This window comes from Amphibalanus amphitrite, unplaced genomic scaffold (assembly GCF_019059575.1).
Source record: "Amphibalanus amphitrite isolate SeventyFive unplaced genomic scaffold, NRLGWU_Aamphi_draft 000343F_arrow, whole genome shotgun sequence".
In the NCBI taxonomy this organism is placed as follows: domain Eukaryota; kingdom Metazoa; phylum Arthropoda; class Thecostraca; order Balanomorpha; family Balanidae; genus Amphibalanus; species Amphibalanus amphitrite.
This window is the reverse complement of record NW_024881838.1, coordinates 43459-64044: the sequence shown is the minus strand read 5'-3', so window position 1 is coordinate 64044 and position 20586 is coordinate 43459. Positions and strand designations below refer to the sequence as shown.

General features: G+C 50.5%; 1 protein-coding gene and 1 long non-coding RNA gene across 2 annotated transcripts; both read left to right on the top strand.

The window, feature by feature from the left end:
- Nucleotides 1-578: 578 nt before the first annotated feature.
- Nucleotides 579-3001, top strand: LOC122389098. Its single transcript, XR_006257909.1, has 3 exons — nucleotides 579-1308; nucleotides 1581-1723; nucleotides 2041-3001. It is a non-coding gene; the product is annotated as an uncharacterized LOC122389098 (long non-coding RNA).
- A 775-nt stretch (nucleotides 3002-3776) lies between these two features.
- LOC122389067 (histone acetyltransferase KAT2A-like) lies at nucleotides 3777-19762 on the top strand. The gene is made up of 17 exons (XM_043380739.1): nucleotides 3777-3856; nucleotides 6049-6080; nucleotides 6774-7056; nucleotides 10505-10631; nucleotides 11115-11260; nucleotides 11731-11865; nucleotides 12104-12234; nucleotides 12584-12775; nucleotides 12972-13066; nucleotides 13316-13515; nucleotides 13900-14105; nucleotides 14496-14616; nucleotides 16163-16262; nucleotides 16591-16751; nucleotides 17491-17599; nucleotides 18240-18446; nucleotides 18745-19762. The coding sequence occupies exons 3-17, from the start codon at nucleotides 6892-6894 to the stop codon at nucleotides 18936-18938; spliced, it is 2289 nt and encodes a 762-aa protein (XP_043236674.1). The 5' UTR covers nucleotides 3777-3856; nucleotides 6049-6080; nucleotides 6774-6891; the 3' UTR covers nucleotides 18939-19762.
- Nucleotides 19763-20586: the final 824 nt, after the last annotated feature.

Sequence of the window (20586 nt, the reverse complement as noted above, 5' to 3'; positions counted from 1 at the left end):
AGGGTGTCTCTTACCTTTTTACATATCATTTAGGCTTACCTAACACTACAGTTGCCAAATATCTGCAATTTATTCAAGCGAAGGTATTTTCAGTAATTATCAATGGTATAGACCGAAATCTTTTGAATAAAAACTCCAACCAACAGAAATAAAAATAACTTAATTTATTCCAACCATTTCCTCCAAATAAACAACATAAAAACTCACTTTTACCCACATCATTCATAATAAAGCTTACTAACACGCCGCTTTCGACAATTGCGGCGTCGAGTGGCGCGCTGCTAGCGCTCTTTTTCGATCGCAGAGACCCTGCACGCGCGCGAGCACACTACGTCACGTCCGGGGGGCACAGGTACATGAAAAATCGCAGTGACGTAACACTTTTCTCGCTTCTCATTGGTCAATAGCCCGTTGCCGGGGTAACGTGCACGTATGTGAGCGCGGGCAAGAGTACTAGCCGGCCGCCGATCAGGGCTATGGTCTGCACGTATGCCCATATATGGTCAAAGCTCCGCCCACTAGAATCAATATTTTGATGCCTCCATATTTTGATTCCCGCCGCCTAGTTTGCCCAACTGATCTTCCTTCCAATGAGGAGGGAAAGGGAGCCATTTATCACAATTTCTTCAATATGGATCCTCATAAATGTGACTTATACCAGTACCTCCTCAGGCTATTGTTCCATCCATTTGTGCTGCAGATGGCTTTCATATGGTCTTAGTCTGACAAAGCTAGGTGCTAAGAAAGAACAGCTTTGAAGTGCAATAGTTATTGATGCACATGTCTCTGAAGATAACTTCCAACAAGGCCCTAAATACACTTCCAATACGCCTGAGATGATTTCAGTCAAATTTAAGCGCAGGTAGGCTATCCAATGTTCAATGCATGTGTTAAGTGCTTTGAGGCACCTTAGGCTTAGCTTCGTTCTTTCTTAGAGTTGTCGAACTATAGTCTCCAGTGCTCCCCTCGCCTATATCAGTTGTCTACCCCTGTACTCTTGACTCCCTCTGTCTTTCATTCATCCAGGTTACGCCAATGTTCTGCGCATACAGTTGCTGCTTTTTGGTGCGCACACACCCCAGGCACTCCACCTCGTCAACGCCTGAGAAGTTGGTGAAAGTGCCTCCTGCCAGACTTGCTGGATGGCTACTACCTGCACTTGCTAGCTGAACGGAAGCTCTTCCAACTAGCTGGCATGGCTATCGGCGGCTTACGCGTGGGACGCTGCAGACGCAATCATCGCCAGCCTCACACATGTCGAAAATCAGGCAGACTACATCAGCTGCTCACTGATATGGGCCAAAGAAGGTATGGCGTGGCAGAGGCTTGTCTGCTCACCGCGTGTGCAATACAGAGATATAAGCTCCTAGATAATTAAACAAGTTCTGTGCACTGCTTTCTCAGGTATTTATTTGCTTGCTAGATATGTGATTTGAGTTTCATCATGGACGTTTGCAATCTTGTGTACCGATGAAACCAAGTCTTAGCATAAAAGTTCGCCATTGTGTGCCTTTGTCGTTTGTATTGCAGGTAACTATGCTTTGTGGTTTCTGAGTTCTGAACACATTATCCTCCACCAGGCTCGTTGCTGGCGGTGGTTCTGGAGACAACGGTTCGATCCATCTGTAGGACGTCACTCGGCAAGAAGTTGTGGAGTGTGATGGTCATCCACGCGGCGCGCGTATCCAGTCACGTTGTCCAGAAACGATCACATTATCTCCAGGTCAGTAACTGTGTGAAGCAACGTTTCCACTGCTCAGTCAGCTGTGTCCCGCCACGTCACCAGGTCAGTGACGTGCTTACAATTTTGTGACACGTCGCCGCGTCCCTAGGTGAGCGGCTTGACGGCTGTGCGACAGGAAACGTTATGGGCCATGAGTCGTGGTCGCCGTGGCTAGTATTTTACGACCGTGGTGAACAATGTGACGGTCGCCGTGACTGGTTTTGTGACGGCTGCCGTGACTGTTACATAACGGCCGTCGGGGCTGAAACGTGACGGTCGTCGTGAGACGTGACGTGCTGCGACTCGCTGTGTTACAGGTCACTCCGTGACTTGCCGGCGCTCGAGCTGACGGTGTCGCCCGAACGAAGGTTTCACGGCGACAAGTGCTGCCACCGCCTGAGACCATCCGACTCCGAAATGCTGATTGCCGGGCACGAACAAGAGGCTACAGGCATTTGGGTGCAACACCTGCTCCGAGTGCCCTGTTCTGAGGCGTCATCCGAAGAAGGCCGCATAGTGCACTTAAGGCTGTGTTCGGGTGTAGTGCACTGCACTGTCGGATAGGATTAAATGGCAGGCCCGTCATAAGATCTCAGTACGAAATTAAGATAGTCAGAGCCGACGTGATCGGTGGATGGTGTGCCAGGGTTGATTGAGCGTCCATGAGCGTGAGACACCTGGATCTGTGAAGGATACGCCGATACGTGTCCCGGATTCGACCCCCCTCTCCCTCCGTCTCAACGGTGTTGGCTGAGATTGGGGTATTTTTACGGACTCGCCAATGTCCTGCAATTTCTGTTATGTAATTTGACGATCATGCCGTGGTCTCATTCTGTCTCGATATGCTAATAAATGATAAATGTAACAGAGGTTGGAAGTAAGGTGTGAGTGGCTGTAACCGGCAGGTTTTGGCGAGCGTGATATTTGTATCGTGAGGGCGCTAGCAGCTGCAATCAATCGCGCGTTTTTGCTGAGCATCCGTGAGCGAGAAAATGCCTTTTCTGGAACCTAGCAGTTCAGCGTGAAATCTGTGTATCTTTGGATTATGTTATCATAACGTAATGTATTTTTGGTGTCCACTGCAGCTTCGGAACATAAATATGGAGATTGGCTGTTTGCTGAAGCAAGGGTAAGCAATCCGTGCCAAGAATAATGTGAATTTAAGTGTGTATTTCGCTGTGTTTTCCAATTGTGTTACACAAAACACAGAAATGCGTCAACTACTGATAACACCCGGCTACAAATACTAAAATGCTTGCAATGCTATACAAGAATAGATATTGTATATATCCTGGCGGCCGACTGACGCGAAATGGCTACGATCGACTGCACGGACGTTGCTGGTGACTGGCGGACCAGTGAAAACAGGAAAGAAGATGAATAGCTCTAGCTCTCGTCTGCGCGCGGAAGGGCGCTGATTGGCGTGGCTCACAGACTCCATTGGCTCATCAGACTGTTATTGGTTGTCTCCCTCCCCTCCCACAGGCGTAGCCAGGTAGCTTAGTTGTGCGCGGAAGCGAGCGGCCAGAGCGGCGCTAGGTGTCGCCCTCCCAGCGACCGGGCAGTGCAGCTGGACGTGCCGCGGATGGTCCGCCTCTGATCTCGGCACACTCGGCAGAGTGCAGCCGGACACTCCATAGAGTTGCATAGCGTCGATAGGCCGTATGGTTTCGCTATCGTAATTATAAAAGGGTAAGTAGAAGGTTGAAGCAGGATAGATTTCTATCTTCTTCGAGCTTTGTTACACATAATAAGCATTGGCCGTTTCTTTACATATAATATCGCAAAGCACAGCTTTATGCGCTGGCTACGCTGGCTACGATATGTGCGCGTCGGTTGCGGCAGTAATCATCGAAGAAATATATGATTTATGAACGTTTCTTGATCATAGAATGATAAAACATTGCAATGTTTGCCTGTTGTGAAGAAAACTCCTATACTGCCGCTCTATCGTCCGGAATTATTCGTGTTCGATTACGGCGATTCCGCCGCTCTATCAGCTGATTTTTGTTTCCGAGTCACGTGACCAACCGGTGTCTCCCTGCACATGGCCTTGCGCAGCACGGCGCGGTGTCGCGGTTTTCCGTTTTTTTAAAAATCGATTTTGGAAATCTCATTACAATTAGTGAATAAGTAAGTTTTACATCATTTGTTAGTAGCTTTGCATTTACTTTGAACAAAAGCCTGCGGTCATGCTAGGCTAGCCGCCTCGGTAGGGCCCATGCAATCAAGATTACTTTTCTACTCCATAACAGCCAATAACAGCCAACATTTTTGGGATTTTAACAAAAGCCTTATGATGCTGCATGATAAGAATGTTTTTTGTATCCTCTAATTTGACATAAGAGTCCTTCTAATTAATTTCGCAAAGTGACGCTCATGCACCGTCATGGAAATGGAATGTGAATGGGTAGTAGTAAGGGTAAAGAGATACCATACTCGTATTAAAGGGACCCTCCCACCTTAACATTAGTTTTGAGTTGAGATAGCCAAGTTTGCGGCCAGGCTCAGAAACCACCATTTATCCTGGTCGCAACCCCCGCAGCTTTATGGTGTTCCAGAAATTTCTTCCCTTTACTTGCAGGGTGGGACCAGCGTGGTCCCTATCTCTTAACCATTACGGGAATCTGATGACGTCATCAGGCTTTCGAACGTCCGTTAAATGTTTGACTAAAACGTTTTGTAGCACGCGGTGGTATATGCTGCTTTGCGCGCAACAATTGCCGCACTTTCAAATAAAGTCGCTAGGAACAGCGGAGATCCCAAAAAGTAAACAAAAGTAAAAGTCTAATATCTTGAAAACCGGTGAATATTTTTCGATGAAATTTGGTAGATATTCGTTTTTGCTCTTTCTGAACCGAGCGACATCACTTTCATGCCAATTCATTAACTTTTTTGAAGGTGGGAGGGTCCCTTTAAGGTAGGCGTCACACTTGTTTTTTCAACCAAGGACACCACACCAAGGGGTCCTTGGTGTGAAGTTTTCAGGGTGGCTGGTAATACATCCCTCAAGATATTATCAGCTTTGTTGAAAAAATAATGGCTACCTACTACACAGTGCAATGAGCCCTGACTTCTCAAAGCAATTCCACTACAAGACTCAATTCAAGTTGGGCAAAGTAGACCTTTGGAATCAAAATATGGAGGCATCAAAAGATTGATTCCTTATGACCATATTTGGGCATAAATGCAGACCATTTCTAATCATATATGATCTTGTTGATTTTTATATGATCTTGAACAGAAATGCTGGAACTATCTACTAAGCAAAATAATATTGCTCCTATCATAACAGTTTGAATTATATAGGTAGCAAAAGGCAATCAACGAATTGATTCACTGTGAACAGATAATCATAATATTGATTCCCCATTCAGCTGGCTAATCAATTTTTTGAGTCACATGTAATGTAAACAGATATGCAGCAATGGTTTCCAAGAAAACAGCATTTATTTTGCTATCATTTGCATTTAGTAGCATTCTCATCACCACAACATATGCTATAGCCTTGTTGCTCTTTACCTTCACTACATTTGGTAACAATTAACAATTTTTTAAATGTCAAGAATACAAAAACAGAAGTAACAGGTGAAACCCTTACAATAAACATAATTGCATAATAACAACAAAAGGTAAGGGCTTAAAAACTTAAATTTATTATTTTAAACAAATACCTATTGATGTGTATGAGATTCATGATACAAAAACAGCATACACTGTGATATTCTCAAAACAGCTTTGACGTGATGGAGAGTGGCTGTCTTTTTACCATTTACAAGGCCAAAGTGAAAATTTCTTGGTTTGGATTGGAGGTGACACTTTTTACATGCCTTCTACATTTTTCTACCTATTTGGTAGAAATACTTGTTCAATACTTGTTAAGCACCCCGTACCAACTCATAGCGCGATAGTTTAAGTTAAAGTTTAAAAAGAAAAGGAGGAGCCGTTGCAAAGGCAATTCCTCAAAACCGTCAAGTTCAAGTTCATTTAAACACAAATCTCACCATCATGGGCCCTTTTTCAACCGTAATGATACATTTGAAGTTAAAAGTGTGTCAAAATGAATCATAAGATTGATTCCATGCCCATTGCCCATATATAGTCATGGCTTCTCTTACCAGAATCAAATTATTGATGCCTCCATACCTATTTTGATTCAAAAATCTAGTTTGCCCAACTGGACTGGCAATTCCTTATTAACATACATTAGATATGTATCTTAGATCCTGTATTGACAGTGGCACTTTCTGTTGCCACCTATAGAGTTTATCAGAGTGTAATGCACATTTCCAATAAACAGTGACAGTGACTGAATTTTGTTACAGGTGAGAATATCATACAGTACAAGATTAGGTATACCAGTATAACGCCTTTTGGGGCGACTAACGGAGCGAGCGAGAGGGTGGGTCTTGCACGTGCGAAATTGCGAGGGGGTACCTCCAACTGACTTGTGCATGGCACCCTACTAACCGGTCTCTAGCGATGTGCCAAATTTGGGCACAATCGGCCCAGCCGTTCTCGAGATCTGGAAGCGGCACCCTGCACGTGCGCACGTGCAAAATGGGTCCCAACTGACTTGTGCACGGCACCCTACTAACCGGTCCCTAACTGTGTACCAAATTTGAGCGCAATCGGTCGAGCCGTTCTCGAGATCTGGAAACGACCCCTGCACGTGCGCACGTGCAGCAGCGCCCCAACTCTGGCACATGGATATGCAGTGCCTAGTGGGTGCCTACCAATATGCCAACTTTCAGCGCAATCGGCCAAGTAGTTACCGATATATTGCAACAATTACAAAACTGACACCTCTTCGTTTTGCACGTGGCACGTGCATAAGGGGTCACCCACATGCATCGGGAATAGTCCAATACTTGGTAGAAGGAATGAAGCTACCCTACAAAATTTACCGCATGTAAATCGGTCAAGTGGTTGCTGAGATATAAGCCTCGCAAAAGCGTCCGCACGGCCGGCCGGCCGGCCGGCCGGCCGCTCATACTCAGAAATTTCCGTTAATCTAAGGAAAGACTACGCTCGCTTCGCTCGCTCCGTAATCATACAGATTGAAGAGTTGCCAGTCACTACCTACCACGCCACTCTGAGTGACTGCCGACCCAGCTTGGCAGCAGACAGAGACACAGGCGGTCTCCACGGCTGGTATCGGTTGCAGGATGGCCAGCGGCGGTGAGGGTTCGGCCAGCGGCGCGGCCGGCTCGGCAGGCCAGCGGCTGACCCTGGCCCAGCGGGTCGAGGTCATCCAGCAGCGCAAACGGCAGGCGGCCGCCCTGCCGCGCGCCAGGAAACTGGAGAAACTCGCCATCTACTCGGGGTGTAAGGTGAGCCACCCCCCCCTCTACTGAGCTTCACATCGAGCCGTCCTCAGTCGCTGTCCACTCTTGGCTGCTTGGTAACCCTGTAAGAGTTTAGGCCTGACGTTTGTGCCATCCCTCTCCCACTGGGCTATAGGTTGAGCCTCCTGTCGCCTATGGCCGGCCACTCTGAGCTGTGTTTAGGCTGGAGAGCCTCTACTTGAGCTGTGCGACTATTTTTAGATGTGTCAGTGCCCGGTGGACGTGGTATGATCGATCGTCGTTGCTGACTGTGCGTTGTCGAACACAGTCGACGAGCTGTCCAGCAACTCTGCTTTACAAATGCACTCGCAAGTAGAAAAAGCATTGGACTCGAGCTTGTAAAAAGCAGAACGATAACCTTAAAAGGAATGTTGGAACTGAGAAGTGCACTTACTACTATTACTATTATATACTACTTACTACTACTACAGGTCTCATTTTATTCGTCTTTTCGCCCCCATTGTTCAGCGTCACGCCCCTGTCCGAACTGTGAAACTGCGCAACCCCTCCGCCAGGGTTGGCAGGGGGTGGCAAAAACTGGTTTTTGCCAGTGGTTGTAACCGGTTTAAACCGGCTGGCAGAAACCCTGGTGGCAAGAACTGGCAAAAACTGGCTAAAACTCAGATGGCCAAACCTACAGCTTTTCTAGTTAGGAATGGATTTGAAATGTACAAATGCATTTCTGGTAGTTATATAGATGCACTAAACATTCTGAAGTTGCCTCATTACTTATCCCTGCTTAAAATGTCTATGCATGTCGGTAGACATCCACAACGGAATGTATTTCCATGTAAGGGGAGAGTGGGACAAGGCGGCCACGGTAAGTAGGGTGTCATGCGGTGCCGTGCGCATATCAATGGCAGATACCTCTTCGCACTTCTGATTGTGCAGGACTCACCCAGTCACCCTTGTGCACTGGCTCATTTGTCATCCCCAAAAGGCATCTTACTAGCTCCTTATGGATAGCCCATGAAAATGTTTCTGAGTTAGGTATGAAACGTTTCAATGGTCAATGTCACTTCTGTTTGAAAGCATAAAGCTTTCACCGAATTCTCCTTAAAATGTTTCCTTTTCAAAATCATGTCTAGGCATAGCATTGTGATATTTCTGAGTTTTTGCCAGTTTTTGCCACTTTTTGTCGGTTAAAACCGGTTTAAACCGGCAAATGGCATAAACTAGTTTTTGCCGGCAAAAATGCCAACCCTGCCCTCCGCTCCCCCCATCTCGGACGACACGCGTCAGCTTCTGGCTGACCGCGCCCGAGCGCTGCGCCTGTGGGGTCGCGGGTCTGATGGGTACCGGGAGGCGAACCGTTTGGCCCGCGCTGCCTTCAGAGCGGACAAGCGGCGCCATATCGGACACCGCGTGTCTCAGCAGGGACGTGGGACTGTCTGGCGCTGCGCGGCTGACATCTTGGGCAGTAAAAAGACAGCGTGCACGATACCACCTACCATCTCCGCCGAACAGATGAACGAATTTTTTGTCCATGTCGGCCCACGCGTTGCCGCCGAGCTCGCCGCGCAGGGTCCGCCCCCCTCACTTCCCCCGCGACTGCCCAGGGTGGGAGCCTGCGCCTTCCGGCTACATCCAATCACGCTCAGCACCCTGCATGCCATCATCAGCTCCATGAGCAACTCCCCGTCCCGCGGATCTGACGGACTTTGCATTCGGACCATCAAGCTATCCTTCAACGCCATCAGTCACGTCCTCCTCCATATCGTCAACCTCTCCCTCATCTCCAATATCTTCCCGGAATCCTGGAAGCATTCCCTCGTCCATCCCATCCACAAGTCCGGTGATCCTGCCGATCCTTCCAACTACCGCCCTATTTCTATCATCCCAGTCCTTGCCAAAATAGTGGAGCGGGCAGTTCAGCGCCAACTCTACTATTACCTTTCCTCCAACCATCTCCTCTCCCCAACCCAACATGGCTTCCGTCCGCAGCACTCTACCGAGACCGCCCTCACGTGCGTCACCGACAGCATCCTTGATGCTACAGATTCTGGCCTTCTCTCCATTCTTTGTCTCATTGACCTTAGCAAGTGTTTCGATGTTATCAGTCATGCTAAATTGCTCGAAAAACTCCAGCTGCTGGGCGTCGACACATCCTGGTTTCAAAATTATCTCTCCGGTCATTCGCAGAGTGTAAGCCTCACTTCCTCTGATGGCCGCGTCAAAATCTCACCTCCTCTACCCATCAACCAGGGCGTTTTTCAAGGTTCTAGCCTCGGCCCTGTCCTCTTCTGCGCGTTTGCCAACGACCTGAGCTTGTACGTCTCCGATGGACTAGTTATCCAGTACGCCGACGACACCCAGGTCTTGGTTTCCGGCCCTAAATCTGCTCTTCCAGCGCTTGCATCGCGCATGGAAAGCACCCTTTCCTCTCTTGGCAACTACTTCCTTGCGAACGGCTTAAAGGTTAACGTAAACAAATTCGAGCTCATCACTTTTGGTTCTAGACAAAATTTGCGCAACCTCCCGACGATCAAAATCAGATACCAGGACACGTGCCTGACGCCCAGCACTGAGGTCAAAAATCTTGGTGTGGTCTTCGACCAGCACCTGTCATGGGACGCGCACGTGAGGGCTGTCTCGCGTGGATGCTGCGGTATCCTCGCAACACTATCCCACATCCGCCACTTCCTTCCTCCTGACACCCTTCCCGAGATAGTCACCGCCCTGGCCGTCTCGCACATCCGCTATTGCCCTTCTGTTTACGGCAGCGGCAGCGCTGGCAACCTCGCAACCATCCAGAAGCTGCTCAACTTTGCGGCTCGCGTGATCGCGGGAAAACGAAAGTTTGACCGCGTGTCAGCTGTGCGAGACAGGCTGGGGTGGCTCGACTCGTCTCAACTCTTCCAATACCAATCCCTCTGCCTCCTTGACAAAGTCCTCTCCTCTAGCCAGCCCGAATGCATCGCCCGTCAGGTCTGCCTCAACCGGGACCATCATGGCCATGTCCGGCACACCAGACAGGACGATCTCCTGCACGTGCCACCCATCCGTTCGGAGGCGGGCCGGCGACGCTTTATATACCGCTCGCCCCACCTCATGAACGATCTGCCCATTTCGGTGCGGAACCAGCGAGGTCCGCGGTTCAGGCGAGCCCTGAAGGCACACCTACTCTCGAGACGAGACACGTGTTGAATGCGTTTTTGATCATGATGCCGTGCAGGTGGTGTTTTTTATCCTGAGCTATATGTATATTTTAGGTTGTGTAACATCGTGAGTGTGTATTTTACCCTGCATGTTATGATCCGATTTTATTGACGTGAAGGCCATAATAGCCACTTGTTTTGTGGATGGCTCTTTAATAAACTACTACTACTACTACTACTACTACTAGTCAGTTACTCTGTTGCTGGTCTAGCAGGCACCGCTAATGGGTTTTGCGTTTTCCGTTGTTAATTTTGCTCTCGCTTGCCCCTTCCAGCCGACAGATGGCTCTGAGTGCAGCTGTAACGGCTTCAAGAGCGCGTCCGGCCAGGCGCCGGCCAAGGATGGCGTGGAGCCGACGCTGCAGCCGTCGGCCGCCTGCCGCTCGTGCTCCCATACGCTGGGTGAGTGTCCCCCGCAGCTCCCGTTTCCTGACATTCTCGGTCCCGCTCTCCTGCACTCATGCCTTCGGCGGGTGTCACGCCGCCCATTTCCTCTCCCCTCTATTCTGTCCTTGATGGGGTGCCGCGCCTCCTGCTGCTCGTGCTTACACACCCAGGGTAGGTGTCGCTTCGCTCGTTTCCGTACACACTCCTCTCAACCTGCACTAGATGCGTGTCGCACCGCCCATTCCCCTCCCTCTCAACAGCTGTCCTGGGTGGGTAGCACGCTGTCCATTTTTCCTCGCCTCTCTACCCTTGGTGAGTGACACGTTAGATGATGCAGCTCTACTGTGCATAAGCAACACTGGACTTTGTCCCTGGCATTCGCTAAATTTGCTTCAGGCACTGCATTGAGACGAAACACAACTGTCTTGTGTGTCTGAGGTGTAACGCCACGCTGCTGCCTCTCAGGACGTATGATTCAGACGCTGTTCCCTGCCGCAGGCACGCACATGTCGGAGCTGGAGAAGAAGGGGGATGAGCAGCTGAACCACCTGCTCAGCATGTCCCTGGACGTCGAGAGCCTCTTCTTCCTGGTCCAGAAGGAGGAAGACACGGACACCAAACAAGTGCACTTCTATCTGTTCAAGGTAAGTTATACGAGCGGCGGATGACGACCACTCAACGTGATGTTTGATACCATAGCAACATGTGAAACGTGGACACATCTACGCCTCATGGACGCTGGGTAACCTTCGTGTTACCTGCATATTTAGGCCATACGACCATTCTTACGATTGCCCCGAACCAAGCCGTACCGCCGTCCTGCAACTGACCGCATTGCTGTTGTCTGACCCCTCTCACATACTCTTCTGGCAGCTCTTCCCACATCTGCCTACCTGTCTGCAATGGCTATGGTGTTGTCTCTTAGCGCTCTTTGACAGCCCAGTACCCGCTTTTTGACTTAACTGTCGTATGACCCCGCCTTACGCCTCCCGGAGTCCGGATTGAACGCTGTAACTTGTCTTACTATCTCGAACCAACGTTTGTGTCGGACCATCCCCCCTACTGAACGTTTGTTTGACCGCTCTCTAACCATCTCTCCCGTGCTCATGCTCAGCTGCTGCGCAAGAGTATCCTGCAGATGACTGAGCCGGTCATCGAGGGCCCGCTCGGACGACCGCCCTTCGAGACGCCCACCATCGCCAAGGCCGTCTCCAACTTCGTGCTCGCCAAGTTCAGCTCCAACCCAAAGGTGCGTGCGAGATGCAAGGCGCACCAAACGTCGTCGGGCAGTTCAGTGCCGGCGACCGTCCACATTGGCCTCACCGTATGGACATTGAGCGATGATTGTTTTGAGTTTCGTAAGTTCTCAGCACGGTGATCCGTTTTGTGTTTTGCTTGCTTGCTGGTGAGGTCGCTGCCAACTGGTGCATATATGCACAATCAGCTAACCCTGGCCCGAGTCTGATTGCTCCCTTTCTGTTACACAGGAGCAGCAGCTGAACTTCGACCTGGCCAAGGCGTTTCTGCACTACCTGAACCACTGGCGATGGGAGACGCCCAGCGTGCATGTGGGCGCCCAGCTCAAGGAGAGCACCCTGTATAAGGTGCACTTCACCAGGTCAGTCCAACCGGTTCCACCGACCGGCCCTACGGTCACACGAAGACGGGAATGAAGCCGGTACGTTTACCCTGTGGTAAAAAAGCCGCTCATTTGTACGAGGGGATTGCACTATGAATCACTTCATCCTTGTATGTGTGGTCTAGGTTTCCAAGGATTAATGTCTGGCTACATTCAGACATGAGCTTGACGCTATCCATATGCGCTATCTGTTCGTGGCACGTGCTGATTGTGACCGGCATTGTGACCCATTCCCACATGTGGATGAGCCTCTGCCACGTACACATGTCAACGTGTGGGATGTTTATGTGTGCAGATTCATGTGACCGGTGTTGTGACCCATCCGCAGGTGGATGTGCTACTGCCACGTGCCCACCATCTGCACGTCGATGGTGCACTGGGACCCGGCGGCAGTGTTCGGCCGCTCTGTGCTCCGTCTGCTACTGCGAACCGTCAGCGCCCGGCTACTGCAGAAGATCGACCTCGACAGGGAGAAAATGGCCAAGGACAAACGGCTGCTCATACTGGCACACATGCCCAGGTCGGTGGCGGGGATGGATGGAGGGGAGCCTGCTTCGTTGACGAAGCGCCATGAGTTTCTTAGGCGTATATCGGACATATTTTGCTGTCAGCTCGGCTCGACATGTTTTACGGCTGATCTTGCAGTAGTTTTTACCAGGTTTACTTCTTGATGCTCACGATGTTCTTGTGATTCACGTGTTTGCTATTTTCATCAGATTCCTGTCTTTACTGGAAGAGGAGGTGTACGGCAACTCGACGACCATTTTCGACGTCGACTTCAAGCCACCGACTCAGCCGCAGAAACCCTTAGGTAACACATTTGAAATCAATGCCGTGGTTCTTCATGGCTTTATATTTGCACACCTTTTTAGTGTGCATATTGTATTGACTTTGTTAATGTTGAAAGTATATTCTAGTAAGACTTTGTATATGCATATAATATCTGAAGGAGCATGAACATGCGATTCTCTGTAGATGCTATTTGACTTGCACTGCAGCCAACTGGTTCAGTCTCCGTCTGCCTCCCCCTGACGCCGACTCCCTGTTCCCGTGCTCCCAGAGGTGAAGTCAGAGCCGTCCCCGGGCCCGACGGCGGCGGAGGACACGGCCGGCCGCCGGCGGCCCGAGAAGCGCGCCGCCGCCGACGAGCCTGACCGAGCCGCCAAACGACCCCGGCCCGAGGATGATGTGTCCGAGGAGCAGGTCCAGCAGATCCTGGAGGCCATCGAGGACCCCAGCCGGCGCTCCGTCGGACAGGAGGTGGGTCCGGTGCCAGGGCGCTCAGCTCCCGGGGACAAGGGATGAAAGAGAGGCCCGCCCACTAACTAGCAAGCACTCCAGTATGTGATCAAACCGGTACCAGCCACTGCGGGATATCAGTAACTTGTTCGCTTTTCGGTGACCTGTTCCAGAAATGTCACAGCCCACAACACTCACATCAGCCTTTTCCGTGAGCTTGCATTGACCACCACCTGAGTCCCACTTGAGCCTCTATCACGAGCCCAGGATTTGCCCCTTGTTCCCCATTACTCAAATAACCCCCCCCCCCGGCCCCCTCATCTCTCAGTGAACGACCTATGTTCCCTGACATCGGGAGAAGTCGTCTCCAACCGTATCTGAGAGTACCCTCACCTCCTCTTGCAGTCTCTGTTCTTGGAGAACGCTGCCCGCGACGAGGCGGCCAAGGCGGAGGAGCGGGCGGGCCACATCAGCTTCCACGTGGTGGGCAACTCGCTCAGTCAGAAGGTCAGCAAGACGACCATGCTGTGGCTGGTGGGCCTGCAGAACGTGTTTTCCCACCAGCTGCCCCGGATGCCCAAGGAGTACATCACCCGACTCGTGTTCGACCCGTGAGTACTGAGTGGTGCTTCTGAGTTGACAAACGGCGTAAACTGCTCGGTTCTGGACAATGTCACTGTTCTGAACATTGGCACGGATCTAGGGGAGGGGAGAGTATTTGGAGTAAATGACTCCAAATCCAACCATATGTCGGATGCTTATCACTTCAGCCATAAAAGCACGGAATGAATCATTGAATATGAGCTGTGGAAACCTAACCGACTCGGCTTGTGCCGGTGGCTCCCTCAAATGTCTCTTTCTACATACTAGATACAGATGTGTGTTATACGTCAGACGTGTGTCTGCGTCTGTGAGTATGTGTCTCCCCTCGTTTGTCAGTGTCGGAATATCTGTATCGTCGCCGGCCTTCTAACAGTGTCTCCATTTGTCGGTGTCGGCAGTAAGCACCGCACCCTGGCGCTGGTGAAGAACAACCGTCCGATTGGCGGCATCTGCTTCCGGCTGTTCCCCAGCCAGGGCTTCACAGAGATCGTCTTCTGTGCCGTCACCAGCAACGAACAGGTGCGCAAGAGTGGCCTGCGGCCGGGGCGGGGTCAGGGGCACGCTCGGTACTGACAGACGCGCCTGGAGAGGTGAATTTTGCGGGTATTGGGCACTGATAAATGCGTCACGGCACCTAAACAGTTCAGTGCGTGCTTAGTGCAGCGCCCGTCATCCACGCACTAATACATGCTGGTTGCAAGCTGAGAGTTTTCATAACATTGTTAACCCGCGCCCTGCTGGGGGGGTGTTTGAACACCCCCCCCTTGTGGTTTTTCGCAAATATCTCGCGCCGCCGTTTTTGGTACACCTTATCATACATCAATTCTACACATGTTGTGAAAATTTCAGACCAAGGTCATTCAAGGTCAGGTCACCAGGTCACTTGAAGTGACCTCACCTCATAAAAAGTTTCAATGTCTGTCATAGCTACACCGAGTGACCGATCGCTTTGAAACTTTCAGCGATTGCTAAGAGCAATAGCATGTACAAAATGTATATCTCAGAATTTTGATATCGATGACCTAAGGTCAGGTCAATTTTGCGACCTCCCCATTTATCCCCATTTTTCCTCCGTCAATGGGAGAAAATTGAAATGCGCCTCTTTTGGATGAAAGACATTATAAACACTCCCAAACACCGAATTAGAAGTGGTTAAGACACACTGAACATGAAAATGGTGTCCGTGACCCTTTTTATGCCCTGAGGTCATCTTAGGTCACGAATGGTATCTAACAGTTTTTCGCAAATAACTTTTGATAGAGGCATGCTAGAGCGATGAAAACGCCTTAGATGTGTTCAGCTCGACGATACGGATCGACTGATATGCAACATGACCCTTTCCGGTCAGGTCATGACCTTGACCTGAGGTCAAATTTTCAAGTTGACCTTTCAAGGTCAAGTTATAGTTCATTCGATGCGTCTTGACTAGAGGAACACGATGCCGGTGAAAGTAAGCTCGTAGAAGGCTTGGGTCAAAAGTTATTGCAAAAAAACTGTTTCCGGTTATTTTTGCAGTTTTTGCCCCCTGCAGGCAAAACCGTTGACGTTAGGTCAAATCTGAGAGAATTACTCAGAAAGGGCGTTAATAGGGCTATCGAATGCGCTTTTCCGCGGCGCTGTAGCTCTATTGGTTCCCGAGTTATGCGTTGGCTTCTTGGAAATTTTCGACATTCGACCTGGAAATTGGCGAAATTTTGCCTTCAATGACCTCTGGTGACCTGACCTTTGACCTGACCAAAAAATTGACCAAAGTGATTTCGTCATTATTTTTTTACGCTCTTTCGAACGCCGCCTTCCGCTTATCGCTACGTGGCCCAGGAGCCGAGTTACAAGGGGGGGGGGTGTTCAAACACCCCCCCCCCCAGCAGGGCGTGGAAATCCAGGACCCCCAGCCGGGCGCGGGTTAATGAACTCTCCGATATCATGCATATTCGAGCGAAGTATTTGATAGGCTTTTTTTTTACACGCTGCTACGAAACACCCTGTACTCTCCAATCGCTGTCCCACTGACCGTCCCCGCTGACCAGCCCTCTGACCGCCCCGTGCCGCCCCGTCCCGTCCACAGGTGAAGGGGTACGGCACGCACCTGATGAACCACCTCAAGGACTACCACATCCGGCACGGCGTCCACCACTTCCTCACGTTCGCTGACGAGTTCGCCGTCGGTGAGTCTGCGGGCGGGGGACGGTGGAGACAGAAACAGGGCTGAGCCGAGGTCCAGCCCGACACGGGACGGCCGTAGCTGTCATTAAACGAACGATTGTAGTGGGTTCATACTCTGGTCATATGCTGATGCCAGACAAGCACGCTCCATGACAGTGTAATTTTGCAAACATTCGTACGTTCTCAACCAGATGCAATGGTGAATTGTAGGAGAGCAATAGATGTCGCCACCGCTATGCGGAGTCTGTCGGTGATGTGGCGTTGTCAGGGCGATTCAGCTGAAGCATATTGTAGCGGCATCTTCACTGACAGTCCATCTCAATCCCGCAGGCTACTTCAAGAAGCAGGGCTTCAGCAAGGAGATCAAGCTGAGCCGCAAGAAGTACCTGGGCTACATCAAGGACTACGAGGGCGCCACGCTGATGGGCTGCGAGCTCTCCCCCAGGATCATCTACAGGGAGTTCAGCTCGGTCATCAGAAAACAAAAGGAGGTTTGTACGCGGACTGGCAGACAAGCACCTTAGGAGGTGCCTGTCGTGTGGTTTGTGAATGGTGCAACTGATTTGGCGACTAATCTAAATGGGTTTTAACAGCGGGTGGTACGATTCGCCTCTTATCTTTGTTTACTGAAGCTTGTGTGGTTAGTCTGAACTACTGTGATGCTTTATTTGTTATCAGTGATGACTGTGACTCATGATGACTAGAGGTTGTTAGTCATGCCTACAAGCCTCTGACATTTTCTCGACTCATCAAAGGTGTAAACGTACAACTCATCATAGGGCGACTAGACGTTGTCAGTCATGCCTACAAGCTTCTGGCATTTTCTCGAATCATTGAACATGTGAACGTACAATTCATCATAACGTCGTCATCTGTTTGCCAAGACGCTGCCATACGCACATGCGCAGTGAATGTTACTCAATGTAAGGTATGCTGCGCTATAATGTTAAAAATACCTTAACTCTGGCGAATGAGTCGCTGCATCTAAGCGCAACGTGCTTCAAAAATCGTGTCAATACTTATGAATATCCGCTCGGAATTTTGTCGTTTTTTTTAGCGTGATTGATGGGAGGTAACATTCTGCTTCATATAATATTTGACATGACAGACACCTCGGGAACACGTCTTGGGATCTGCCAGCTACTAGTTATTTCACTGTCTGTTCTTCGCTCACTTATGGTGTTTAGTTGACATTGTACCAAATCATTCGTTAACGTTTTTTTTTTTCAGATCATCAAGCGTCTGATCGAGGCTCGCCAGGCGTCCATCCGGAAGGTCCACCCGGGCCTGACCTGCTTCAAAGAGGGCGTGCAGGGCATCCCGATCGACTGCATCCCAGGTGCGTTCTACGCCACTCGTCCGGCGTCCGCCCGGCCGTCCGCAGAAGTGGTTGAGAGGTTGCGCATACGATTGAACGCTTAGACGGCAAACGTTTTGTTTTAGCCTTCAGCGTCACTCCAACCGTCGCTAGCCCTCCGCTGCTGCCGTATACGAATCAATCCGTTTTTGTGACTAGGTCATATTCTTCCCTCGGCCAGTCCGGCCAACGTATCCCTCTGATATTAATTTACAATCCTATGTGAACCAACTCATCGTAACCAGTCGGACTGGTTTGCTGCCTTTCGACAGAAGTATCGCTCGCCAAACAACCCTCCCCCTGGTGCGTTCACCCCCCCCCCCCCACGCTCCCGCCGGATCTGCCGCACACATAGTCGGGAACAGTCGGGAGATTACACAATCGCTCTTACTCCTACTATGCAGTATGCAGGCTGCAAACATACGGTTTTAGTTTCAGTCGTTAATAATTCTGTGTCGCCTCGACCGCTACCATTTCGACACCAGGGCTGCCGGCCGGACCATGATACCGCCTCGACCATTATCATTCACCACCCTTCATCCATGATATTGGAGCGACTCTGCTTCCGGCTGCGACCGGACCGGCGACCCCGACTAACGCCCCCCCCCCCCCCCATCGCCAGGTATCCGCGAGGCCGGCTGGAAGTCTCCGGACAAGTCTTCCCGCGTGACGCGCCACTCGGACGAGCTGGGTAACGCCGAGCTGCTGCAGGGCACCCTGCGCACCCTGCTGCAGAACATGCGCCAGCACAGCGCCGCCTGGCCCTTCCTCAGCCCGGTGGACCCCAACGACGTGCCCGACTACTACGAGTTCATCAAGTACCCCATGGGTAGGTGGGCGGCCCCAGCCGTGGTGATGGGGTGGACGCACGCCGGGGCTCAGGGAGAGTGGTTTACGTGAGGTGGAGTCTGGCTCTGCAGAACGATGCAAGATTGATCAAATTGTACTTTTTCTGACGACCATAATTGTGTGGTCTATGAACACATTCGTTGAGTCTGAGTCCAATGCTTATCTTATCTACCTTACGTTAACATTTGCATGGCAATATGAATCTGTACTTGCGATTCGAATTCCTTACGGCGCTGCTTTAGGGATCAATGGGTGACACTTGCCCGTTTTTTCCGCAGACCTGGAGACGATGTCGAAGCGTCTGAAGAACAAGTACTACTGCCACAAACGGCTGTTTATCGCCGACGCGACGCGCATCTTCACAAACTGCCGCATGTACAACGATCCCGACACGGAATACTACCGGTGCAGCACCGTGCTCGAAAAGTACTTCCAGAGCCGCCTCAAAGACGCGGGACTGCTCGACAAGTGAGCCGCACAAGTGAGACCCGCCTGACCGAGCGGACGAGGACGTACAGGGGGTCGGGGAGGACCGTCATAGACAGCCGGGCAGTATGACGTGTGCTGGGATACCCAGCTGTGCTTTCAGCTGGCTTTCGAATGTGTGTACGTGGGGGGGGGAGGGAGGAAGGGGGTTCACGGATGACGCGACAGAGAAGCCGAACAAGTGTTGTCATACGCGACTGCGCTTTGGATGGCAGGCCTCGTCGCAGACTGAGCAGACGGCTGTGGAAACGTCCACAGGCCGCTGTGAGCTCTGACGGCTTGATGGGGCGACATCATGGCAGGACGTCCTGTCTGTGACGTCATAGCGTGGGTGGTTCTGAGGGGTCAGGCCAACAGAGTGCTCAGACGCAGACCGTATGCCTTTATCTTCTGCAGGCGGCCGACCACACTAACGCGACAGAACGTTGTGTAATGCTTAGCTAGCGTACACAAATGAGTCACTGCGGTAAGTTTTCTGCAGCTAGGTTACACTTGTTGGATAGGACCGGACGGCAGCGTTTGAGCGTGCCGTCTCTTTTTGTCTATATAACCCAGGTCGTGGGTTTGCGTTCTTAGAGCGAGAGGCCGATGTAAGCTGAGCTGGCCCGGCATCTCATTACTGCCAACAGGCGCCATCTTTAGCCGAGACGGTTGTGTTTATTTTGCCGAGAAAACGGCAGTATCACCCGGTGCGTCCTGCTCATCATGCTACCATTGTGGTTTACTCACTTCTATTGTTAGCATCTAACAAGTTACATCCTCAATTCATCGAAACTTTCCCACTTTATCACCAATGTCATCAATGTATATGTTACAGGCAAAGTGAAAACTCGGGCATTTTGCAAAATGCCTAGGCAATTTGCAAAATGCCTGACCCGCCAGGCATTTTGCAAAATGCCCAGGCAGTTTGCAAACTGCCTGACCCACCAGGCATTTTGCAAACTGCCTAGGCATTTTACAAAATGCCTGACCCGCCAGGCATTTTGTAAAATGCCTGGGTTTCCATATATTCCACCGTTTTTGTTGACTACAGCCGTTGATCATAAACGTTCCACTGTGACTGACCCCACAAGTTACACATTTCACATGTGTTGTGTTCACATTGACACATTCCACGGTCACGAATACGGGTGTCACGAAATTGTTGCGGGATGTTGTACTGGTGTCCCGAAATGTATTGCATCGTATAGTTGCGTCAGTGTTCTCCAGTACCTCGCTGACAAGTTATCAGCGGCCACATGGTCTGTCCCCGCGGCACCTGGTGAAGCTCAAATAGGCCTCTGTAGCCCATCATGCCCCAAACGAGAATCCCCAGTGCCCAGTGGGTGCTTCACCGTCTCCACGGCGCAGCGCCTCTGAGCTGCTGTTGGCCCAGAACTGCTTGTCGGGACGGTTAGTGACTAAGAAGAGCTCTAATAGCCGTTTTCACGACGGGCTGTCCGGTGAGTGCACCTAATTTGACCAAATATGCACCTAATCTCTCTTAATACAGCAAATATCTTTATTTTATGAATTTATTTCAGTGTTTTAACCGATGATGCTCTCTGATAATATGACAAAGGAGGTATATAAGCAATTAGTACAACCCTAGCTGATAGCTACTAAGAGACACACTGAACCTAATTTGACCAAAT